Source organism: Stigmatopora argus, chromosome 12 (genome assembly GCF_051989625.1).
Source record: "Stigmatopora argus isolate UIUO_Sarg chromosome 12, RoL_Sarg_1.0, whole genome shotgun sequence".
Taxonomy (NCBI): Eukaryota; Metazoa; Chordata; class Actinopteri; order Syngnathiformes; family Syngnathidae; genus Stigmatopora; species Stigmatopora argus.
This window is the reverse complement of record NC_135398.1, coordinates 18343989-18370930: the sequence shown is the minus strand read 5'-3', so window position 1 is coordinate 18370930 and position 26942 is coordinate 18343989. Positions and strand designations below refer to the sequence as shown.

At 42.8% G+C, this 26942-nt stretch overlaps 1 protein-coding gene across 6 annotated transcripts in view; it reads left to right on the top strand.

Moving 5' to 3' along the window:
• depdc5 (DEP domain containing 5, GATOR1 subcomplex subunit) overlaps positions 1-26942 on the top strand; it is a 210389-nt gene that overhangs the window by 98303 nt on the left and 85144 nt on the right. For all 6 annotated transcript variants that reach the window (XM_077615705.1, XM_077615704.1, XM_077615703.1 and 3 more), the window contains 2 exons: positions 457-670; positions 21898-22022. In XM_077615705.1, the coding sequence (XP_077471831.1) occupies positions 457-670; positions 21898-22022 (339 nt within the window). The remainder of the gene's footprint in view (positions 1-456; positions 671-21897; positions 22023-26942) is intronic.

The following is a 26942-nucleotide window of genomic DNA, read 5'->3' as shown; positions in this document are numbered from 1 at the left end:
TAGTATCAAGTTATGACTAGAGGTATTTCAACACCTGTCTATCAGCTAGACTTCTGGCCCTCAAATACCTGTTAGTGCGCCTTTAAAAGTCCACCTCAGCTCATTGTATTATCCTCAATCAGAAGCACCTGTTTGACGTCATTAGCTGCATGAAGATACCTGTCCACCCGATACAATCATTAAGACTCGAACTTGTAACATGGCCAAGAAAAAAGGTCTGTCCAAAGAAAACACAGACAAAATTGTAATTCTCCACAAGGCTGGAAAGGGTGACGGAGATATTTCCAAGCAGCTTGGTGAAAAAATAGGTCCACTTTTGGAGTAATCATTAGAAAATCGAAGAAGCTAAAAATGATGGTCAATCTCAATCGGATTGGAGCTCCCTGTGTTTATTTTTTTCCTTTATTAAAACTGTAACTTCAAAGGTGACTTTTTGTTTTCCTCTGCCCATGCTAGTTTAATCGACTCTCTTAAGTTCTGGAGGACAAGGTTCCTCTTGCTTCCAGCTGGAGGAGCTCGTCGTATGGCTGACGGAGATGGGCACTGGGATGTGTATGGAGATGGATCTAATACAGGAATGGGTATTGGCGACCTGCTAGATAACTTCATTCGCTTCCTTGAGGGAGTCAATCGCATCCGGCGACGTCATCGCTCTGACAGAATAATCAGAGTAAGTCTTGTTTTTACACACAGCACAATATACACAATTTAATAACTTATCAGGATATCCAGTGGTCCAAAAGGCTCCAAAAACTATGTATAGAAAAATTGGGAACACATCCACCTATTCCAGACGTGGCCAAAGTCTTTTGTGCCAGGATCTACTTTTCAAGGACCCAACATCTCCTGATCTACCTACCTTTCTGTGCTACCAACAAAGCAAAGTTATGCATGCGAGATATATACACAGTAGGGCAAATAAGTCAACCACCAATTGGGCAAGTACTTGAAAAGATTAGAGAGGCCTGTAATTGTCAACATGGGTAAACCTCAACCATGAGAGACAATGTGGAAAAAAAACCTGAAAATCACATTGTTTGATTTTTAAAGAATTTATTTTCAAATAAGAGTAGAAAATAAGTATTTTGTCACCTCCAAACAAGCAAGATTTCTGGCTGTCAAAGAGGTCTAACTTCTTCTAACGAGGTCTAACGAGGGCTCCACTCGTTACCTGTATTAATAGCATCTGTTTTAACTCGTTATCTGTATCAAAGACACCGGTCCACAACCTCAGTCTCTCACACTCCAAACTCCACAATGGCCCAGACCAAAGAGCTGTCGAAGGACACCAGAGACAAAATTGTCGACCTGCACCAGGCTGGGAAGACTGAATCTACAATAGGTAAAACGCTTGGTGTAAATCCTCACCCTCTTGCTACTGTGACAAAATTTCCCGAATACGGGATGAATAAAGTTATCCAATCCAATCCAATCCAATTATTAGAAAATGGAAGACATACAAGACCACTGATAATCTCCCTCGAAATGGGGCTCCATGCAAGATCTCACCTCGTGGCGTCAAAATGATAACGGGAACGGCAACCAAAAATCGCAGAACCGCACGGGGGACCTGGTGAATGACCTACAGAGAGCTGGGACCACAGTAACAGAGGCTACTATCAGTAACACAATGCGCCACCAGGGACTCAAATCCTGCACTGCCAGACGTGTCCCCCTGCTGAAGCCATTACACATCCAGGCCCGTCTGAGGTTCGCTAGAGAGCATTTGGATGATCCAGAAGAGTACTGGGAGAACGTGTTATGGTCAGATGAAACCAAAATAGAACTTTTTGGTAGAAACACAGGTTCTCGTGTTTGGAGGAGAAAGAATACTGAATTGCATCCAAAGAATACCATACCCACTGTGAAGCATGGGGGTGGAAACATCATGCTTTGGGGCTGATTTTCTGCAAATGGACCAGGGTCTTTCAGGATGACAATGATCCCAAACACACAGCCAGGGCAACAAAGGAGTGGCTTCGTAAGAAGGATTTTAAGGTCCTGGAGTGGCCTAGCCAGTCTCCAGATCTCAACCCCATAGAAAATCTGTGGAGGGAGTTGAAAGGCCGTGTTTCCCAACGACAGCCCCAAAACATCACTGCTCTAGAGGAGATATGCATGGAGGAATGGGCCAAAATACCAGCAACAGTGTGTGAAAAGCTTGTGAAGAGTTACAGAAAATGTTTGGCCTCTGTTATTGCCAACAAAGGGTACATAAAGTATTGAGATGAACTTTTGGTATTGACCAAATATTTATTTTCCACCATGATTTGTAAATAAATTATTTAAAAATAAAACAGTGATTTTCTGGTTTTTTTCCCTGCCTCTCATGGTTGAGGTTTACCCATGTTGACAATTACAGGCCTCTCTAATCTTTCAAATAGGATAACTTGCACAATTGGTGGTTGACTGTGCCACTGTATGTATGTATGTATGTATGTATGTATGTATGTATGTATGTATGTATGTATGTATGTATGTATGTATGTATGTATGTATGTATGTATGTATGTATGTATGTATTTACAGTTGTGGTCAAAAGTTTACATACACTTGTGAAGAACATAATGTCATGGCTCTCTTGAGTGTCCAGTTATTTCTACAACTCTGATTTTTCTCTGATAGTGATTGGAACAGATACTTCTTTGTCACAAAAAACATTCATGCAGTTTGGTTCTTTTATGACTTGAGTCAAGTGATCAAATCTGCTGGGTCAAAAATATACATACAGCAGCGCTAATATTTGGTAACATGTCCCTTGACCCTTATCACTTCAATTAGGCGCTTTTGGTAGCCATCCACAAGCTTTTGGCAAGCTTCTGGTTGAATCTTTGACCACTCCTCTTGACAGAATTGGTGCAGTTCAGTTAAATTTGATGGTTTTCTGACATGGACTTGTTTCTTCAGCATTGTCCACAAGTTCTCAATGGGGTTTGAGTCAGGACTTTGGGAAGGCCATTTGTAAACCTTAATTCTAGCCTGATTTAGCCATTCCATTACCACTTTTGATGTGTGTTTGGGGTCATTGTCCTGTTGGAACACCCAACTGCACCCAAGACCCAATCTTTGGGCTGATGACTTTAGGTTATCTTGAAGAATTTGAAGCTAATCCTCCTTCTTCATTATCCCATTTACTCTGTAAAGCACCAGTTCCATTGCCAGCAAAACAGCCCCACAGCATAATACTACCACCACCGTGCTTGACGGTAGGCATGGTGAACTTGGAATTAAAGGCCTCACCTTTTCTCCTCCAAACATATTGCTGGGCATTGTGGCCAAACAGTTCAATTTTTTTTTCGTCTGACCACAGAACTTTATTCCAGAAGGTCTTATCTTTGTCTATGTGATCAGCAGCACACTTCAGTCGAGCCTTAAGGTGCCACTTTTGGAGCAAGGGCTGATAGATCTGAAAAAACAGCTTAAGGAGCAGGTTAAGAAAGAGGGAGACAAATTTAAAGGAAATAAGTTTATTACCAGACTGCAGAATGGGGGAGAGCTCGAACAGCGTGATTGCTCACAGTCTGTTGTCCTTGCAAGCTCTCTCCAAATGACCAGTGAGCGAGTCTTATATACAGGCAAAACTGACCGTTGTCAGCAGGACTTTGGACAGATACGTTTTAGTCATTTGCAGGGCAAAAAGTAATTGATCAGTGTCGGACAGTTTCAGGTTGACTCCAAGATGCCGTCCCAGTTTGGACCACGTGGCTCATGAAGCGAGCACCATTATCACTCCAAATGACTCGTGTTATTCCATGGCTTGGAATGATCCTTTTGCATATAGCTTTTGCGACTGCCATGGCGTCAGCTTTGTTGGATGGGCATATCTCAACCCACTTGGTAAGTGTGTCAATTATCACAAGACAGTACTTGTATGTGCCACTTTGGTTCAGTTTGATGAAATCCATGTTCAGAACCTCAAAGGGATATGCAGCTGTTTGCCTTGTTCCGTGCTTGGGTCGTTCATTGCCTTGAGAGTTGTGTCTACAGCAGGTGAGACAGTTTCTGCAAAATCATTTAAAGTAGGTTTGGAGACCTCTGGGACTATACTATCCCTCCTGTTGAGACATGGCTCCTGCCATGGCTCAATTTGGCAATTACTTCAAACAATGATCGTGGAACGCATGGCTTGTTTTCTACTGCATAGAGGTCGTTCTTGTGTTGAGTGGCTCCTTCTTTTTCCCATTGAAGTTTCTCTTTTTCTGGTCGTTTATTTTGCATGTTTTAGGATTTCAGCAGGGATCGGGCTCTGTCTTTCCACCGTGGAGATTGCCGTCTGGATGTTTGCAGAGTGTGCGGCTTCTTTGGCTGCTTCGTCTGCTCGTTTGTTCCCCAATGAACGGGGTCTTGTCCCGTCGTGTGTGCTTTACATTTGCAGATAGCCAGCTTCATTGGTAGCTGTACCGCTTTGAGGAGTTCTGTGAGAAGCTATGCGTGTTTGACTGGGGATCCATTGGACGTTTTCATCCCTTGTTTATTTTAACCCTTTGTAAGAAGGTTTAGTCTCAATTTAAACCTTTTCACCTTTTTTGCATATGGAGACAATATAAGAGTTCCCTATGGTTTATGGCATTGCTCGCTGAGCAATAATCTTTCCAATCAATATTGGAGTGGTTGTCGTTTCGTTTTATTATGTCAAAAAGTATCTCACCTGTCTCCTCAAATGTTTCAACTGAGAGAACCTTCTTACAGTGCAAAAGGTGGATCCACATCCCCCTCTCGGCTATTTTCATGTCTGCTGGTTGGTCAGCAACACTTGGTATGGATGTTCCCACTTTGGGTCATGCTAGTGCTTCTTCTTTATACTGTAGGTTGAGCACCCAGGCTCCTGGGACCACCGTTGGTCCGTTTCCTGTTGAGAAGCAGTCTCCTTCTGCTAACCCAAATTTAATGTGTTTCTTTAAATATTTTTCTTTTTCAGTGCCCCCAAATTTGCCATTTCGCAGAGCAGATTATTTGTTCCTCCACGTCAAGTTTGACATTTGGAGTACTACTGCTGCATTTTCATCAAAAATTTCATTTGACAAAATATTTTTTGCATAATTTGTCGCCACCATCCGTGAAAAAGGGCTTATTGGTGATTTGAGAAATTGATTTCAAATTTCTAAATCATTTGCTGCCATCCCTGAGAAAGGGCTTATTGGCGATTATTGATTATATCTCGGTGGCCAGCATATCAAAAACACAAGACGACAGACAACCATTCATGCTCACACTCATAATAAGTCAGTAATCAGTGGTCTGCAAATTTTCATCACTGGTAAAGAGCACCATCCCCAGTCTGGGCTTCTTGGCAGCTAAACACCTTTTGCTGTCCTATCAGCAATAATCATTCCCAAAGGAAATAGGTCAACATCAATTGTTCGATGCTTATGCAATCTGTATATCATTAATATTCAAATAGTCATTAATATGACCCACGCCAAAGCATATTTCACCTGCTCGGGACAAAACAAGGAATGTTTCCCGTGCACTGAAAACATCCCATGCCTGTCCGTCCTAGGGAAATCATGCCTATCCTAAATTTATTATTTTATCTAAACCAGTCAGGTACAATTTACCTAATAATTTGGATGAATGCCATTTTTGCATTGTCATTTTCATGTTTGATATCATTAACAACCAAATAATTCTTAATACTTAAGGTCTAATTCGCAAATCACCCCTATATTGCTAACCACCCAAGGATAGCTAAATTTACTGGCTGAATTCCTTTTGACTCGTCTCACCCCCACCAAGGAGACAATGTTTACTTAGGATAAGAGCCATTTTCTGTAGCTCACTGTTACCACAATTAAAACCTACAATAAGTAAATTAGAGAAAATATCCTTCTACGAGGCATTTCCTAATGACAAATTTCAGTGTTTAATGAAGGACCCACGAATTGTCCCCAATATGTCAAAATATTGTCAATTTTTTCATCCCTTTTTCTCTAACCATCTGTCTAAATCTATCTCTCTCTCTGTCCGTCTCTGTCACCTCTCTCTGTTGGTCTCTGTCACCTCTCTCTGTCTCCGTCTGTCACCTCTCTCTGTCACCTTCAGCTGCTTTTCCCACACTTTCTTTTCTATGCGCTAGCAATAATCTTTTCTTCATGCTTACACAACTTTTTTTCTATTCACTTACTAAAATATTTTCTTCAACTATTCCCCTTCTATGCTCATCAAAACTTCCATATCCCTCAAATTGGGACAGAAACCATGCCTCTCCACCCATCGCGGCAGACACAGGCAACTCCCCACACTACGCATCCGCACATACCCCACATCTGGCAACCCTCCCATCTCCATTCTGCAGTCTGGCAACAAACCCATCTCCCTTGTCGCTTTCCGATCCATAGTAATCACTTACTTTATAGTTTAAACAACAATTCTATTCTAAATTTACCGAAATTGATCTCAATACTAAGTGATTCACCCAATATCTCTGAACACACCAAGATCAGACAAGTCCCTGACTTTATCTCTTAGCGGAGTCCCTTACTCTATTCATGTTCTACCTACGTCGGTCTAGACCACAAACATTCATATTCTACCTACGTCGGTCCAGACCTCGAACATTCATGTTCTACCTACGTCGGTCCAGACCACGAACATTTATGTTCTACCTACGTCGGTCCAGACCTTGAACATTCATGTTCTACCTACTTTGGTCCAGACCACGAACATCCATGTTCTACCAACGTCGGTCCAGACCTCGGACATTCAACACTACTGCAGTGATAATACTCATTCAAATTATTACACTTCACAGAGACAGAAATCAAAGGGTGAACTCACGATCTTTCTCGTTCCGGACCTGCCTTAGCTCGGAGGGACCCGTCACCAGATTACCGGAGTGGCAAGGGAACGTCCGTCGGGCTCACCCTTTCAATGGAGGATGCTGTCGACAGTCTTTATTTTGCCCTTCATAGCAGTCCGCCGTCGCTCTGGCAATTGCTGGCTTGTTGGGTCTCGGGCTTTGGCACCAAAGAATGATAGATCTGAAAAACATCTTAAGGAGCAGGTTAAGAAAGAGGGATACCAATTTAAAGGAAATATGTTTATTACCAGACTGCAGAATGGGAGAGCTCGAACAGCGTGATCACTCAGTCTGTTGTCCTTGCAAGCTCTCTCCGAATGACCAGTGAGTGAGTCTTATATACAGGCAAAACTGACAGTTGTCAACAGGACTTTGGACAGCTACATTTTAGTCATTTGCAGTGCAAAAAGTAATTGATCAGTGTCGGACAGTTGAGTGTTTGTGCTGACATGTCAACACAATCACAAGACTAAGATTGATTAATCAGTCAGACAGTTTTTGTTTATGCTGACATGCCAGTCTTTCACAGTTTGTATGAGAACGATGCCTTTATACTCACAAAAATGGATATAACCTTACAAGGGCTTCCTTCTTGCACGGCAGCCTCTCAGTCCATGGAGATGCAAAACACGCTTGACTGTGTACAGTGACACCTGTGTTCCAGCAGCTTCTAATTCTCGGCAGATCTTCTTTTTGGTGTTTCTCGGTTGAATCTTCACCCTCCTGACCAATTTTCTCTCAGCAGCAGGTGATAGCTTGCGTTTTCTTCCTGATCGTGGCAGTGACAAAACAGTGCCATGCACTTTATACTTACAAACAATTGTTTGCACTGTTGCTCTTGGGACCTGCAGCTGCTTTGAAATGGCTCCAAGTGACTTTCCTGACTTGTGCAAGTCAAGGATTTGCTTTCTCAGATCCATGCTTAGCTCCTTTGACTTTCCCATTGTAGCGTTTGTGGGCGTTTGTATATAATGAGCCCTATTTAAATTGACTCAGAGAAGTCACCAGCTGTAGTCACTCATAATCACTCACAAGAAGTTAAGAGACCATGCTATGAAGCTCATGTATGTATGTATGTATGTATGTATGTATGTATGTATTTACAGTTGTGGTCAAAAGTTTACATACACTTGTGAAGAACATAATGTCATGGCTCTCTTGAGTGTCCAGTTATTTCTACAACTCTGATTTTTCTCTGATAGTGATTGGAACAGATACTTCTTTGTCACAAAAAACATTCATGCAGTTTGGTTCTTTTATGACTTGAGTCAAGTGATCAAATCTGCTGGGTCAAAAATATACATACAGCAGCGCTAATATTTGGTAACATGTCCCTTGACCCTTATCACTTCAATTAGGCGCTTTTGGTAGCCATCCACAAGCTTTTGGCAAGCTTCTGGTTGAATCTTTGACCACTCCTCTTGACAGAATTGGTGCAGTTCAGTTAAATTTGATGGTTTTCTGACATGGACTTGTTTCTTCAGCATTGTCCACAAGTTCTCAATGGGGTTTGAGTCAGGACTTTGGGAAGGCCATTTGTAAACCTTAATTCTAGCCTGATTTAGCCATTCCATTACCACTTTTGATGTGTGTTTGGGGTCATTGTCCTGTTGGAACACCCAACTGCACCCAAGACCCAATCTTTGGGCTGATGACTTTAGGTTATCTTGAAGAATTTGAAGCTAATCCTCCTTCTTCATTATCCCATTTACTCTGTAAAGCACCAGTTCCATTGCCAGCAAAACAGCCCCACAGCATAATACTACCACCACCGTGCTTGACGGTAGGCATGGTGAACTTGGAATTAAAGGCCTCACCTTTTCTCCTCCAAACATATTGCTGGGCATTGTGGCCAAACAGTTCAATTTTTTTTTCGTCTGACCACAGAACTTTATTCCAGAAGGTCTTATCTTTGTCTATGTGATCAGCAGCACACTTCAGTCGAGCCTTAAGGTGCCACTTTTGGAGCAAGGGCTGATAGATCTGAAAAAACAGCTTAAGGAGCAGGTTAAGAAAGAGGGAGACAAATTTAAAGGAAATAAGTTTATTACCAGACTGCAGAATGGGGGAGAGCTCGAACAGCGTGATTGCTCACAGTCTGTTGTCCTTGCAAGCTCTCTCCAAATGACCAGTGAGCGAGTCTTATATACAGGCAAAACTGACCGTTGTCAGCAGGACTTTGGACAGATACGTTTTAGTCATTTGCAGGGCAAAAAGTAATTGATCAGTGTCGGACAGTTTCAGGTTGACTCCAAGATGCCGTCCCAGTTTGGACCACGTGGCTCATGAAGCGAGCACCATTATCACTCCAAATGACTCGTGTTATTCCATGGCTTGGAATGATCCTTTTGCATATAGCTTTTGCGACTGCCATGGCGTCAGCTTTGTTGGATGGGCATATCTCAACCCACTTGGTAAGTGTGTCAATTATCACAAGACAGTACTTGTATGTGCCACTTTGGTTCAGTTTGATGAAATCCATGTTCAGAACCTCAAAGGGATATGCAGCTGTTTGCCTTGTTCCGCGCTTGGGTCGTTCATTGCCTTGAGAGTTGTGTCTACAGCAGGTGAGACAGTTTCTGCAAAATCATTTAAAGTAGGTTTGGAGACCTCTGGGACTATACTATCCCTCCTGTTGAGACATGGCTCCTGCCATGGCTCAATTTGGCAATTACTTCAAACAATGATCGTGGAACGCATGGCTTGTTTTCTACTGCATAGAGGTCGTTCTTGTGTTGAGTGGCTCCTTCTTTTTCCCATTGAAGTTTCTCTTTTTCTGGTCGTTTATTTTGCATGTTTTAGGATTTCAGCAGGGATCGGGCTCTGTCTTTCCACCGTGGAGATTGCCGTCTGGATGTTTGCAGAGTGTGCGGCTTCTTTGGCTGCTTCGTCTGCTCGTTTGTTCCCCAATGAACGGGGTCTTGTCCCGTCGTGTGTGCTTTACATTTGCAGATAGCCAGCTTCATTGGTAGCTGTACCGCTTTGAGGAGTTCTGTGAGAAGCTATGCGTGTTTGACTGGGGATCCATTGGACGTTTTCATCCCTTGTTTATTTTAACCCTTTGTAAGAAGGTTTAGTCTCAATTTAAACCTTTTCACCTTTTTTGCATATGGAGACAATATAAGAGTTCCCTATGGTTTATGGCATTGCTCGCTGAGCAATAATCTTTCCAATCAATATTGGAGTGGTTGTCGTTTCGTTTTATTATGTCAAAAAGTATCTCACCTGTCTCCTCAAATGTTTCAACTGAGAGAACCTTCTTACAGTGCAAAAGGTGGATCCACATCCCCCTCTCGGCTATTTTCATGTCTGCTGGTTGGTCAGCAACACTTGGTATGGATGTTCCCACTTTGGGTCATGCTAGTGCTTCTTCTTTATACTGTAGGTTGAGCACCCAGGCTCCTGGGACCACCGTTGGTCCGTTTCCTGTTGAGAAGCAGTCTCCTTCTGCTAACCCAAATTTAATGTGTTTCTTTAAATATTTTTCTTTTTCAGTGCCCCCAAATTTGCCATTTCGCAGAGCAGATTATTTGTTCCTCCACGTCAAGTTTGACATTTGGAGTACTACTGCTGCATTTTCATCAAAAATTTCATTTGACAAAATATTTTTTGCATAATTTGTCGCCACCATCCGTGAAAAAGGGCTTATTGGTGATTTGAGAAATTGATTTCAAATTTCTAAATCATTTGCTGCCATCCCTGAGAAAGGGCTTATTGGCGATTATTGATTATATCTCGGTGGCCAGCATATCAAAAACACAAGACGACAGACAACCATTCATGCTCACACTCATAATAAGTCAGTAATCAGTGGTCTGCAAATTTTCATCACTGGTGAAGAGCACCATCCCCAGTCTGGGCTTCTTGGCAGCTAAACACCTTTTGCTGTCCTATCAGCAATAATCATTCCCAAAGGAAATAGGTCAACATCAATTGTTCGATGCTTATGCAATCTGTATATCATTAATATTCAAATAGTCATTAATATGACCCACGCCAAAGCATATTTCACCTGCTCGGGACAAAACAAGGAATGTTTCCCGTGCACTGAAAACATCCCATGCCTGTCCGTCCTAGGGAAATCATGCCTATCCTAAATTTATTATTTTATCTAAACCAGTCAGGTACAATTTACCTAATAATTTGGATGAATGCCATTTTTGCATTGTCATTTTCATGTTTGATATCATTAACAACCAAATAATTCTTAATACTTAAGGTCTAATTCGCAAATCACCCCTATATTGCTAACCACCCAAGGATAGCTAAATTTACTGGCTGAATTCCTTTTGACTCGTCTCACCCCCACCAAGGAGACAATGTTTACTTAGGATAAGAGCCATTTTCTGTAGCTCACTGTTACCACAATTAAAACCTACAATAAGTAAATTAGAGAAAATATCCTTCTACGAGGCATTTCCTAATGACAAATTTCAGTGTTTAATGAAGGACCCACGAATTGTCCCCAATATGTCAAAATATTGTCAATTTTTTCATCCCTTTTTCTCTAACCATCTGTCTAAATCTATCTCTCTCTCTGTCCGTCTCTGTCACCTCTCTCTGTTGGTCTCTGTCACCTCTCTCTGTCTCCGTCTGTCACCTCTCTCTGTCACCTTCAGCTGCTTTTCCCACACTTTCTTTTCTATGCGCTAGCAATAATCTTTTCTTCATGCTTACACAACTTTTTTTCTATTCACTTACTAAAATATTTTCTTCAACTATTCCCCTTCTATGCTCATCAAAACTTCCATATCCCTCAAATTGGGACAGAAACCATGCCTCTCCACCCATCGCGGCAGACACAGGCAACTCCCCACACTACGCATCCGCACATACCCCACATCTGGCAACCCTCCCATCTCCATTCTGCAGTCTGGCAACAAACCCATCTCCCTTGTCGCTTTCCGATCCATAGTAATCACTTACTTTATAGTTTAAACAACAATTCTATTCTAAATTTACCGAAATTGATCTCAATACTAAGTGATTCACCCAATATCTCTGAACACACCAAGATCAGACAAGTCCCTGACTTTATCTCTTAGCGGAGTCCCTTACTCTATTCATGTTCTACCTACGTCGGTCTAGACCACAAACATTCATATTCTACCTACGTCGGTCCAGACCTCGAACATTCATGTTCTACCTACGTCGGTCCAGACCACGAACATTTATGTTCTACCTACGTCGGTCCAGACCTTGAACATTCATGTTCTACCTACTTTGGTCCAGACCACGAACATCCATGTTCTACCAACGTCGGTCCAGACCTCGGACATTCAACACTACTGCAGTGATAATACTCATTAAAATTATTACACTTCACAGAGACAGAAATCAAAGGGTGAACTCACGATCTTTCTCGTTCCGGACCTGCCTTAGCTCGGAGGGACCCGTCACCAGATTACCGGAGTGGCAAGGGAACGTCCGTCGGGCTCACCCTTTCAATGGAGGATGCTGTCGACAGTCTTTATTTTGCCCTTCATAGCAGTCCGCCGTCGCTCTGGCAATTGCTGGCTTGTTGGGTCTCGGGCTTTGGCACCAAAGAATGATAGATCTGAAAAACATCTTAAGGAGCAGGTTAAGAAAGAGGGATACCAATTTAAAGGAAATATGTTTATTACCAGACTGCAGAATGGGAGAGCTCGAACAGCGTGATCACTCAGTCTGTTGTCCTTGCAAGCTCTCTCCGAATGACCAGTGAGTGAGTCTTATATACAGGCAAAACTGACAGTTGTCAACAGGACTTTGGACAGCTACATTTTAGTCATTTGCAGTGCAAAAAGTAATTGATCAGTGTCGGACAGTTGAGTGTTTGTGCTGACATGTCAACACAATCACAAGACTAAGATTGATTAATCAGTCAGACAGTTTTTGTTTATGCTGACATGCCAGTCTTTCACAGTTTGTATGAGAACGATGCCTTTATACTCACAAAAATGGATATAACCTTACAAGGGCTTCCTTCTTGCACGGCAGCCTCTCAGTCCATGGAGATGCAAAACACGCTTGACTGTGTACAGTGACACCTGTGTTCCAGCAGCTTCTAATTCTCGGCAGATCTTCTTTTTGGTGTTTCTCGGTTGAATCTTCACCCTCCTGACCAATTTTCTCTCAGCAGCAGGTGATAGCTTGCGTTTTCTTCCTGATCGTGGCAGTGACAAAACAGTGCCATGCACTTTATACTTACAAACAATTGTTTGCACTGTTGCTCTTGGGACCTGCAGCTGCTTTGAAATGGCTCCAAGTGACTTTCCTGACTTGTGCAAGTCAAGGATTTGCTTTCTCAGATCCATGCTTAGCTCCTTTGACTTTCCCATTGTAGCGTTTGTGGGCGTTTGTATATAATGAGCCCTATTTAAATTGACTCAGAGAAGTCACCAGCTGTAGTCACTCATAATCACTCACAAGAAGTTAAGAGACCATGCTATGAAGCTCATTTCACTGACACAACTTTCTAAGTCACCAAAATTGCTAATTCGTGTTGCTTTATGTATATTTTTGACCCAGCAGATTTTATCACTGTTAACCCATAATATTGTCATAAAAGAACCAAACTTCATGAATGTTTTAGTGACAAAGAAGTATCTGTTCCAATCACTCCATCAGAGAAAAATCAGAGTTGTAGAAATAACTGGAAACTCAAGAGAGCCATGACATTGTGTATATAAACTTTTGACCACAACTGTATGTACGTACATATTTCTCATCGTTTACCTTAAACTTGCACAAATCTTACATACATACATACCGTATTTACTCACATATAAGCCGCTTTTGTCGGACAAAAAAATGATGACTGAATCGAGGAGTACGGCTTATATGCGCATAAAAACACAACATGCAAAAAAACTGCAAATTGTCGGTGCCGTGACACGATGACGTCACAACAAAAGTGGCCGCTGCTTCGGCGGGTGACGTCACGACATAAGCGAATTCAGCCGATACTTTAATTTATTTCTAAATAAAGAAAAGATAAATAGATAAAACGTGAAACTAAATTTATTTTGATGTATATGAATGAAATTCAAGGAAAAAAAGTGCATATCTTGCATAAAACGTGAAAAAACTCAAATTTCCATCACAGCTCGCTCGGGGCACAGCCATTTTATCTGGGTCCCAGTCAGCCATCTTACCTAGGGTGCTGACGTATAAACCTAGTTGAACGTGCTCTGACAGGCCAGAGGCGAGCAGCCTTGATTTTGACATATAACAAATTTCCACTTTGATTGTTATAAATTTCCTATGTCTTCCTTTGTTTTCATTAAAAAACAGGTTATATCCTTATTTTCGTTCAGGCACCTAGGCGGACAGCTTGGGGTCCTATAGTTGTAGTTTGAGTTGTAGTCTTTAGTAGAGAGCACCATGAACATTTCCAGCGGAGTGTGATTCAGTGTTCATCAAAGTTGACTGTAATGTGTTGTCAAAGAAGAATGCTCTACATTGTCAGTTACTTGGAATTGATATAAAAGAAGCTCAAGAGTCATATGTATGCCTTCGTCTCATTCTCTGACCGGAGTATCTGGGTAGATGTGCGCTATCAAAGAACATCGCAAGGCTACGCTAACTCGCTAATATTGATTATTTTTCATTGTATTTCTTGTTCGAAAGTAAGAAGTATTGGAGTAATATGAACCATCAAAAGAATTGAGATATTTTGACATTAGAAGCAATATGGCTGCCACAACATCTTAAACTTCTGGTAAGAAAATATTTTGCATTTACAAAGACAGGCATATTAACTTCCTTATGATATTGACCCTAATAATGTGCTTTTGATATATACAGTATCTCAGAAATACCACTTGTGATGATTTTTCTTAAGATGTTCCCTTCAAAGTAACACATTTCTACTCCCTATTGAAACAATGACTATGGAGGTGAAAATTGGCAATCACGTACGTGAGAAATTGTAAATTTAAAAAAATTCAAGGCAATTTTCAGGGTGCGGCTTATACGTGCGGGCGGCTTATCTAAATAGGGTATATATGTTCATTAACATGAATATGAATATCTTCATTAATATGTACTGTCCCTTCTTAAATAAATAAAATAAGAAATTATTAGCCAAAAAAAAGCTTTTAACTACTCGGAAAAGCAAATGAAACGCCTGGAACAATGGCAGGCACACAGCCGTGTTTTTCCACTTGTTTTCCAGTAATTAAATTATTCTTACACTCAGTACATCATTTATATTTACATGACTAAACTTGCTATGAAATAATGGCAGTCTTCAACATTACGCGATGATGATTCAGCATTCTCAGTGCGCCGCCAGCCTTATGTAGGCAATGGTCATTTGTTTGTCTTGGCTTTACATGGCTTTTGCGTATTATATTAAAAATAAAATAAAAGGCAACAACCCCACTTCTTGCACCGAGTTTAAACTCAGCTCAGTTAGCAGCTAATCGTGCACTTCAGTTGAACATTTCAATAAGAGCATGCTATGCCACACAAATGCAGTTGTGTGCAGTTACACGCACATTTGTCAGATTTCGCAGTAAGATATCATTCAAATTATTGCCATTATTAAAAATCTGCTTACCAAAAGATTTTACAATGTGGCTTCAACTAACATGCCAACTTGGTACAACAAGAAAATGGTCATTTTGGACCAAATCAATGCTTTTGGGGGGCTCTAATTGGGAAAGAACAAAAATGACAATGGGCTGTTTCAGCGACTACATCCATTATCTTTCAAATTACCTTTTAAACAAAAACACTGGTGAAAATTCATGGCATGTCAAGTAAAAACTTGTGGATGCAGATGCCACCTTAGTTTACAAAATGTTCCAAGACAAAGCTCCTCTTCCACTGCAAGGTATTGTACTAAAAACATTCCAACACATCAACAAGGGCTGGCTCTAGAGGTGACTGTGTAGTTCCCTTCAAAAGAGTGCATTCAGCCAAAGCACCTTCTCTGTCCGTGCTGCACATACCTGCCTGGCTGTTAGACAAACAAAATTACAATCACAACATTGTCTAAAACTGTTCTACGTGTGTGTGCCTACTATGTGTCATCGTCTATCTTCAAACTATACAAGGGACTAAAGATGGAAATTAGCCCTCGGCAACTATCTTACATATTTACATATATACGGTATTGGCCCGAAAATAAGACGACCCCGTTTGTAAAATGACTCCCTCTTTTTGGTGACCCAAATTTGCAAAAAGACCTTTTGAACACAAACTTAAATTTTTCTACAGAAAATGATTACAGTTTATCTGAAAAAATATATATCAATATATTCAAGTCTTGAAAAAAATCTGAATACAGAAAAGTTTTGCAACAAAATAATGCAAACTGATTTAAACTTGAGAGGCGCTGAGATCTCTCATGCCAGAAAATTACTGCTCACAAACATGTCTTCTTCGCCGTCCTCACTGTAACTATCCTCACTTCCATCCTCTCGCTCCTCCTATAGCATGTCAAATAAATTTTCCAAGATGGCGCCGTCACGCGGCAGCCGGTAGCAGTAGCTCTGTTCACTCTTATTTGTTTTTCATGTTTTACAGCCTTTCTATCTTTTTTTAATTACATTTTAATATTTCTTAATACATTCCATTTTACTTTACTCTGTACTTTATACTTTTTACTTAATTTTTTTTACAACTTTCTTTGTTCTGTTAGCCTGGATTCTTTCTGCTTCTTTTTTGGAACCATTCAGCCATGCCTATGCTGTCATACACATGGGATTAGCTGTGAACAATACGCAGCAGAAGGAGCAACACCTCAATGCCGCTGGAAATTCGCAACTGGACAAGAGTGCCGGGAGAAGAAGTGACGCTTCAGATCAACCATTCCATAATGGTATAAGATGAAAGAGCTGTCGGCGCTTACCAGGCCAGAAGCAGAGTCCTGCTCTGCTGCTGTTGTCTTCAGCTCCAGACTACTGAGGAACTGTGCGGATAAGCTTGGAAGAGTGACTCTGCATATTCTCTACCTCGGTCACAGTTTGCAGAAGTTCCCCATCTTGTGGAAGACTGCCTGTGTGTGGTTCCAGTTTTTGTCTAACTTTACAACGTCTTTTTGAGTCTGTATCCGTTTTAGCTACCGCAACCAAGATGGCTAGTGGCAGCTGGTGGCGGTAGCTCCATCCACTCTTTCTCGTTTTGTGTTTTTGCTGCTTTTCTGTCTTAATGATTTGATTTGGTGATTATTAATGATCCCATTTACTTTGATTTGCTTTGTACCTTGTGCTTTTGCTTTGTTGTTCTGTCTAATCACCCTCTGCTACTGTCACAATGAAATGTCCCGAATACGCGATGAATAAAGTTATCCAATCCAATTAACTGGAATCCCGTTAATCAAACACGTCTGCCTGACTACCGAGCCATTTGAAGCCTGTCCTGTAGTATACTGAACATTAAAAGTGGCCCACTATCATAAGTTCCCTGTAAACAAGAACATCTGTTTCATCTTAAAAGACTTGAAGGAAAGAGGTTTAATCGTGTTAAAAATTTGGAAACATCTAAGGTTGTTTGTTTCAAGCTGAATGAACGGCAGGATTTATCTGGCGGAATATATATATACACACACATACACATATACATACATACGGGGGGGCTTACTCCTTACTCGCATGGCTGGTCTGAACAAGAAAGAACAAAATCATTTTTGCCCAATTCGTTCTCGGAATTATCATACTCCTGGATTTCACTGCTCTCTTCAGTACATTTCATAAGCAGAGGATATAATTCGTGTAATTTAGAATTTGTAGGGGCAATCACAGTGGTTATAAGTCGGCTTAGCAAGGAGCGTAAGCAGGGGATAAGACAACAACCACACAGTGTTAAGGTCGTAGCAAAAATGGCTACTGAAAACACAACAAACCGGGCCAAATCCTTGTATTTACCAAAGGTCTTATCCCACCAGTGTGTCCAAGCGGATAATTCTACTCCAGAATGCTTTTTCATATTGCAGTTTAGGGTCTGCAGGCCTTCAACGGCCCAGGTTAGGGACCCATTGGGGGACGTGTTGTTGAGTGCAACATTTTCAAACATTGCATATGCCCCCTGCTCCATCAAGAAGCATATCAACCGCTCTGCGATCCTGGAACGCCATCAGACTAGTGGCTGCCAGGTGTTCCTTTATTGCCACAAATCCCTGTTCAGTATAATTTCCAAGTTTTTAGAGATTCTAATGCAGGTAATTTATCCTATCCACAATTTTGTTTGGGGTAATTAGAAGAAAAATAGACTCCCATCCTGCTGCGACCTGATTAGCCAGCGTATACTCATCTGGTACGCCCCGGGGATGCCAATCGCATCAATGTATGTTGGATCTCCCTCCCTCCATACCAATCGACGGCGTCACACTGGATTTCTGTGCAGCCAATTGTATCTCCTCCACTGTAGATGGAACAACAGACACTGGTAAGAGAAGTGAGACCAAGGCACATAGTCCTGCCACGTTTCAGCAGGAGTCGTATAACTTATTTCCACCACACCACCACCATGGGTCAGAACGTGGTATCAGGGGTGCAGTCTGTTTTAGAACGCGGGCACACCACGTCTCATTTATCGCCCTCAGCTTCAGACCATGCCCTGTAAGGTTTAAGTAGGTAAAATGATCAAAGGCAACATGTGTTGAAAAGTTAAGTTTTTCCTTTGCTGCTCTCGTAACAGGGTATACATTATTCCATTTCTCACAATTGGGGCTTACATCTTATTTTATCATTATCTCCTTTACACAATCAGGGGTAATTTGCGTGGGTAAGAGGGGTCGGGGCCCCATACATGTTATGCAGGTTTGATTTATAGTAATAGCTGCATTTTCCATCAACAGCAACCAATTATTTGCTCGTTTGGGAAATCCCTGCAGAAATGAATTCATCATCCCTGGTCATCTCAGATTTCAATATTACTATGGCATATCCAGGTATTTCCGTCTCTGAAGGTTTTCTCACAGCCTCCATAGGCATGGTCATTGCTGTTGAGACACAAATGTAAAATTTGTAAAAAAAAGGTCTCCACCTGACCATGGACTGAGGAAAAACGTCAGACAAGGATCTTTTCCACAAGTTAATTTGTCAGTCTGAATAACAATTTGCAATCCCCCCAACGTATGGGTTAATTTTATCAGGCCTGATGGCTTTTGCGCACGCGTGTCATCCAAGCTTGCCAATCTTGACCAGTTTCTGCAACAAGGCTTCCCCAATTCCTGCTTAAAATCCATATGTATCCCTGGGGGTAATGCCAAGCACAAGTCAAACATGCTCTACTAAAATTATTTGCATAGAGATTAAATCCATAAACTTTGTAGTGCTGTTGTACCAAGGCTACCATCCCCCCTGTTGAGACATGGGCTTTCCCATGACTCAAAATGGAAGCCCACCTAAACAAGTTTTTTATTTTTGTTTTCTCCCAGCATTCCCAAATTTCCCATTGCAGAGCAGATTATTTGTTTCTCCATGTTAAATTTCAAATGTGGAGTACTGCTGCAGCATTCTCGTCAAAAATTTCATTTGGCGAAATTATTTTTTCTTTCTTTTTGTTTTTGTTCCAATCTGCCGCCGCCATCCCCGAAAGGCCTATTGGCGATTTCAGAAATCAATTTAAATTTCCAAATCTTCTTCCACCTTGATATTTGATTGATAGATAATATCTCTGTGGCCAGCCATCCCCAAAAGGCTTATTGGCGATTTGAGAAATCAATTTCAAATTTCCAAATCCTTTTCCACCATATTTTATTGATAGATTATATCTTGGTGGAAAAGGATTTGGAAATTTGAAATTGATTGTATGTATATGTGACAAACGCTTACTTTAATTGTGACCGAAACAAACTCAAAGGTCACTCCCCACTGCAGCTGGCTCCGAGGACTGTTGATTGTTTGACGTGGATTAAACCTCGACTCCTCACCCAGTCCTCAGAGGCATGTGAGAGCCCAGGGACTGGGTGAGGAGTCGAGGTTTAATCCAAGTCAAACAATCAACAGTCCTCGGAGCCAGCTGCAGTGGGGAGTGACCTTCAAGTTTGTTTCGGTCACAATTAAAGTAAGCGTTTGTCACATGTACATATACAGTGGTACCTCGACATACGATTGTAATCCGTTCCAAGACTCGGATCGTATGTCGAGCTTTTCGTAATTCGAGTGAACGTTTCCCTTTGAAATTAATTGAAAACAAATTAATTAGTTCCAACCCTTGGAAAAAACACCAAAAACAGGATATTGGATTGGGATTTTTTTTATTTCTTCTTATTTGCCATATATTGACAAAGTAATAAAAAACGAGTGATTTAATAGTAATAAAATGTTTAATAGATGTAAAATTAGACGCATGTCGCGGAGGGGAGAGACAACGACACACACAGAGGCGGAGGGGGGCTGTTCGGGGGGACTTTATCCACGGCACTCGTAAACGAACAAACAAATTTAAATTAACTTGGATTAATATATACAGACACACTCAAACATACGTTTAATAGAACTTTAAAAAAATCTGAATTCTAGTTTTGTCTTAATCTTTTGTTACCTTCGTTTTCCGGGTTAGCGGTTTGCCACACTTCCACCCTCACGTTCGCTATCGATGGACTGTTTCATGTTGTATTTCCTTCAAAATATTCCGAAAATGATGCACACAAATGTCCTCACAATAGGATAACGCACGACCACTTGCCAACGAGAAATAGTCTTGAAAAAACGATCGCGGGAGCTTCTATCCTTAGAAAGAATAACAGGAAATGCAATTGCTGAGTTTACCCACGTATTGATTGTGGGTAATGAAGTTTTATTCTGAGAAAGGGTGCCACTCAGGTGAACATCCAGGGTACAGACATTGAAATCGTGGAGAATTTTAAGTACCTGGGTGTTCACCTCAACAACAAACTAGACTGGTCCACAAACATAGATGCCACAAAAGGGGCCAGAGCCGCCTCTACCTACTGAGGAGTCTACGGTCCTTTGGAGTGTGCAGGACACTGCTGAGGACTTTCTACGACACTATAGTGGCATCTACAGTGTTTTATGCTGTGCTCTGTTGGGGATGCGGGAACACGGAGAGGGACAGGAACAGGCTGAATAAGCTGGTCAGGAGGGCCAGCTCTGTTCTGGGCTGTCGTGGTGGAAGTGGGAGAGCGGAGAATGCTGACCAGGATGATGTCCATCATGGACAGCACCTCCCACCCCCTGCATGGGTCTGTGGAGTCCCTCCGAAGCTCCTTTAGCAATAGACTGCGGCACCCTCATTGCAGGAAGGAGCGCTTCCGCAGATTCTTCCTCCCATCAGCTGTCAGGCTCTTTAACAAAAAAATGGCTGAGTGTTAAAACCTACCGTATGCATGTGTGTATATTTATGTGTATGTATGTATATATGTGCTAAGCAACACGCTTATTTATTTATATATTTATTCATGTATTTATTTATTAACTTACTTATTACCTATCTATTTATGTCTAAAATGCCTTTCCTATTCCTGCATCCTCACCCTCTTGCCATTGAGACTACGAAATTTCCCGAATACGGGATGAATAAAGTTATCCAATCCAATCCATTGCCTATGGGTGTTGTGTGCACGAGTATACTTCATTACCCAGAAAGCCCTCTTTTTGCCCGCGTATGCGCGTTGTGCATTTCCTGGTCGAAACTCGTCTGAATAAATCGTTCAGTCCTCGTAGATATAGTATTTATACACGAAAGAGATGCGGCAAAAAAGACAGTGCGCTACAATGATAAACAGCCTCTCATGTCATGGCCACCTGGCTTTGTCACATCTCGAAATTTTAATCGTATCGCGAGCGAATTATTCGATTGAAATTTTCGTCGTACCACAAGCATGTCGTACCACGAGGTACCACTGTAATGATGAATATTTCACATATACATATAATTATTAATATTCCACACATACATATAATGATTAATATTCTTCGTTGTACGCACATATAGAATAGTACCCAAAATAACTCCAACACTTGTTTCAGATGCAACCTATCGAGGGTTGTTTGCTTTTGTATTCCCTTCAAAATATTCCGAAAATGAGGCATGCACACACGCACCCATGCGCGCATGCACACACACACACACACACACACACACATATATGCCTAGCCGTATTAACTAATATTTACTTTGTGTCTTTTTTACATTTGCAGAAAGGTACCCCAATCAAGGCAATGAATTCTCTTCTGTCATTTTCCTCTGAACCAATGGTCCCCCCGCAAGGCAAAAAAGGAACATCAGCTTTATCAGCTTTACTGGAAATGGATCTTAGCCATCGGTGAGTGTGTTCTGTACATTGGTGTTTAGAATAGGGATGCAACGACCTACATATTTTTGCAATTCTGATCCGACCTCAAGACCTGAATCAAGTTTTCTGAATTTGAGATACGAGTAAAATTCCGAGCAAATATTTACCTTGAGATACGAGACAAAATTTGAGATATGAGCATTTGAGACAGCCAGTTCGCTAGTCCGCGAGAGGCTGTTTTATGATTTCACCGCACTGTCTATCTCACCGCATCTCCTTGTGCAAAGATCTCTACGAACACTGGGCAGAGCGTTGGATTTTTTCCGTTTTTATTTTTTATATTTTTGCATTAATCATGGTTGAGGTATACCCATGTTGACAATTACAGGCCTCTCTAATCTTTTCAAGTGGGATAACTGCACAATTGGTGGTGACTAAATACTTATTTGCCCCACTGTAACAGTGGTGGGGATGATCACAGAGAGGAATGAGAAGACTTACAGCGAGTGGTGCGCTCTCAACAACTTGGTGCTGAACATTTTCAAAACTAGGGAACTCATCCTGTACATCTGATGGAAGAAGGCTGCTGCTGGCCCCATGTATATCAAAGGCAAATATGTGGATCGAGTGGAGACTTTAAAATTCCTAGGGGTCCATATCTCTACTGAACTCACTTGGGCAGCAAACACCACAGCACTCGTCAAGAAGGCGCAGCAGAGGCTCCATTTCCTAAGAGTACTCAGGAAGAAGCAACTAAACACCAACATGCTGTTGACCTTCTACCAGTCAGCCATTGAGAGCATGCTGACCTACGCTGTGTCAATTTGGCACTCAAGCTGCACAGAAGCAGAAAGAAAAATACTGCAGAGCGTAATTGATCAACACAGCCCAAAAGATCATCAACTGCCCCTTACTTCCCCTGTCCACCCTCTACAAATCCTGGTGCCTAGGAAGGGCAAAGAGGATCCTAAAAGATCATTCACATACCATCTTCCACCTTTTAGACCTGCTGCTCTCTGGCAGCCGCTACAGGACCATTAGAGCCAAAACAAACAGACTCAAGGACAGTTTCTTCCCAAGAGCCGTCACCATACTCAACTCTAGTTCTGCAAATAGGAGGACTTCTTATCTTGCACTAAAACTTCATAGGCTGCTAACCACTTTAGTCACTTTTGTAACTGACTACTTATTTATACGACTAGTTATTTATGTGACTATTTATGTTGACTAGTACTTATTGTGTGTGCACCTTATGGTGAAGCTTTAAATCTCATGGTACTTCTTACTTACAATTCAATGTTAGCATCAATCTCAGGGTTACTTTTTCAAACTTTAAACCATATTGAAAATCTGTGAACATTTTTTATTTAAATAGTTAATATAAACAAATGTGATGTACTGAAGCCGCAAAGTGTTGAAGGTTGACAGTATTCTAGGTTTTTTAACTTCACTTGTGACAATATTTAGATGGTGTACATACAAACCATCTGACACAAAATGTAGTAACAGCTGATGTTGTCCAATGTCCTCGGTCGGAACATCTCGGGTTGATAACGATAGCCAATGTCCTCGGTCGGAACATCTCGGGTTGATAACGATAGCCAATGTCCTTGGTAGGAAGATCGAGAGTTCTTTACAATAGTCACTGTCCTTGACAGAAAATGTTTTAAGGGCCCTTTGACGTAAGGAGGCCGCTTTCTGAATGTGCCTTGAATTTTCTACACCTATAGCTTAAACTATAGTTCAATTGACGAGAATCATATTCCAAAAATACCACCCTCATACACCCACTTAAAACCCCTTATTTTCCAACTTTTTATGAATAAATTGAAATAATAATTTAATAATTAAGACATTTATTAGAGCGGCCCAGTGGAGAGAGTGGTTCGTGCGTCGGCCTCACAGCTCTGGGCTCCTGGGTTCAAATCCAGGTCATCTGTGTGGAGTTTGCATGTTCTCCCCGGGGCTCCGTGGGTTTCCTCCGGGTACTCCGGTTTCCACCCACTTTCCAAAAACATGCATAGTAGGGTGATTGGACACTCTAAATTGGCCATCGGTATGAGTGTGAATGTTTGTCCGTCTCCTTGTGCCCTGCAATCAGCTGGCCACCGATTCAGGGTGTCTCCCCCCTCTGGCCCGGAGACAGCTGATGGGGACAACAGTTGGAACCTTCACGAGGTGTCTCCCGAGTGGCCGCCCGCCGCGGCCTGCGAATCCAACACAACCACCCAGAGCTGCCACCCAGGAACGTGGCGCCCTACGTTTTTCATCCAGCCGGAGATGTCCGCTCTGCCCCACACCTCTGGTTACTCCTCCTAAGGCCAGGCGACGTCGAGGAGAACCCGGGACCTACCTGCCCGGGATGCTCTAAGACGATCCGTCGTGACTTCACCCCACTGGTCTGCAACGCTTGCCGACAAAATTTCCACAGGACCTGTAGCGGCCTGACCCGAACCCAGATAAAGAGTCATCAAGGCTTTCTCTGCGGATCCTGTTCCGGAAATGCCGTCGTGCCGTCAATCTGCCTACGTGGGACCGAAAGAAAAATGCTATGTCTGCTAAATCTCCTTTTCCCCTACCATCTCCCCCATCCCCTTCTCTAACTGCCCCAACAAATCCCACTGCTCTTGCTCTGGACTATCTCGCTCCCAAACTAACGCAAACTGGCTATGCCCGATCTGTTCACCACCCCTGACACAACAATCCTCCACACACCAAACAGCCACCATAACAAAACACCAACCTATAAACGCAAACTGCCCGACCTGCAATAACAAATTAATCGTTTCGCGCTCTCCCCTGACATGTAGATCCTGCAAACGTGGATTCCACCTCAAATGCGCTCCTGAAACCAGACACGCTTTGACCATACATTGCAGGAACAACAACTGGTGCTGCCAGAGCTGCCTGAACCTGAAACCCTCTCACTCTGAACAACCCACAGAGAGGATTGCCGATCTACCGGAGGCACGGAAAGCCGGCCTCACCATCCTTCAATGGAACTGTGACTACCTGGCAACCAAGACTACCGAAATGAAAGAGGTGACGGCACGTCTAAGAATTGACATCCTCCTCCTCCAGGAAACAAAACTGGGACTCAAAGACCCGACGCCTCAGCTCGACGGTTATAACGTGATTCGCCAAGACCGTGAGGGCTCAGGCACAAAACAACGACGAGGCGGGGGTCTCCTTGTCTACCTGAGATGCGGCATCCCCTACTCCATCCTTCCAGCATCCCCATCAGGTCCCCTCGAACTCCAGCATATCCACATTCCAATCGCCCACAGGCGGCACCTCTCACTGGTCAACGCCTACATCCCCCTGGCGACATCGGATTATTGTCCAGCCCCCCAAGACTTCTCCTGGTTAAACCGGCTCCCCACGAAGCATGGCCTGATCTGCGGGGATTTCAACATGACCCACCCGACCTGGGATATTCTTGCCAAGACACATCCCAGGGGTAACGCAATACATCAATCCTTAATGACGGTGTGTGGACACGGACTGCCAGATAGCAACAAGGAGCAGGCATGAGTGCCCCCGACCTAACGATCTACGGGACAAGCCTGGGCCCTAGTAAAATCCCTCTCAGGCACCAAAACGCAACAATCTGGCGAGGCCTTGGTCTACAAGAACAAGGAGTACGTGAGTGACCGAGCCAAGGCAACAGCATTTATCAGGGAATATGCCTCGGTCAACGGACGCAAGAGACAAGCAGAGCAGACGAGCAGTGCGTTCTCTACGTACAGCTACCCGCAGCCTACTTGGCTCAGCGCGACAAGTCCTCGAGCTCCCGTTCACCGATACTGAACTGCAGACAGCGCTGCCCCAACTTAAAGCGGGTAAGGCAGCTGGACCCGACTACATATTACTGGACCTTCTGAAAAATCCCCCGGCAAACATCCTCCCCAAACTACTCCATATCGTCAACACCAGCTGGCTAGAGGGCTGGTGTCCACAAGCTTGGCGAGTGGCCACCATCATCCCTTTCCTCAAAAAAGGGAAGTCACCAAAGGACGTTGGGAACTACAGACCCATCGCCCTCACCTCTACGTTTAGCAAAACGATGGAAAGGCTCATCGTGAACCGTCTCGCCTGGTGGTTGGAAGATAAACAGCTTCTCAGCCATTGGCAAGCCGGTTTTTGAAAGGGAAGTACGACGGACCAGGCCCTGCGACTGTCGCAGTTTATCTCTGACGGCTTCCAGTCGACTCAACGACAACGCACTCTTGTAACTTTCTTCGACTTCAGCAAAGCATTCGACCAGGTATGGAGAAAAGGTCTCTTACAAAAAATGGCAGACCTGGGGGTCCCCTATCGCTTCATCAGATGGATCGCCAACTGGCTCGCCAACTGGCTCATAAATCGCACAGCCAGGGTCAAGATCAACAATACCTCCGGCAGGAGCAGAACCTTCAAAGAAGGGCTCCCCCAAGGCTCGGTCCTGTCGCCCCTCCTATTCATTATCTATATTAATGACCTCCTCGACAAGTTCAACGATTCCACCCTGGTCAGCGCCTATGCAGACGATCTGCCTCTTACTTGTCGGGGTAGGAACAAAGAGGAGGTGGAAAGCAGACTTCAAACGGAGGTTGAAAAAGTCTGGAGGTGGAGTTCCGAAGCACACCTAAACCTTAACACCACAAAGTGTGAGGCGTCATTTTTCAGCCTGGACTCAGCTGAGGCCAAATGGCAACCAAAGATCTCAATAAATGGCGCCGCCCTCAAGCATAACCCCACCCCCACTTTCCTTGGTGTATCCTTCGACCGACAACTCACGTTTGCGGAGCAGGCGAAAAAGGTCCGCCAAACCATGTCCAAAAGAACAAATCTCCTCCACAAACTCAGTGGCATATCTTGGGGTTGGCAACCAAAACTCATCTCAAATCCCTCAAAACTGCCCAACTGGAAGCAGCCCGCGCCATAACCCACCACCTCAGGTCTACCCCC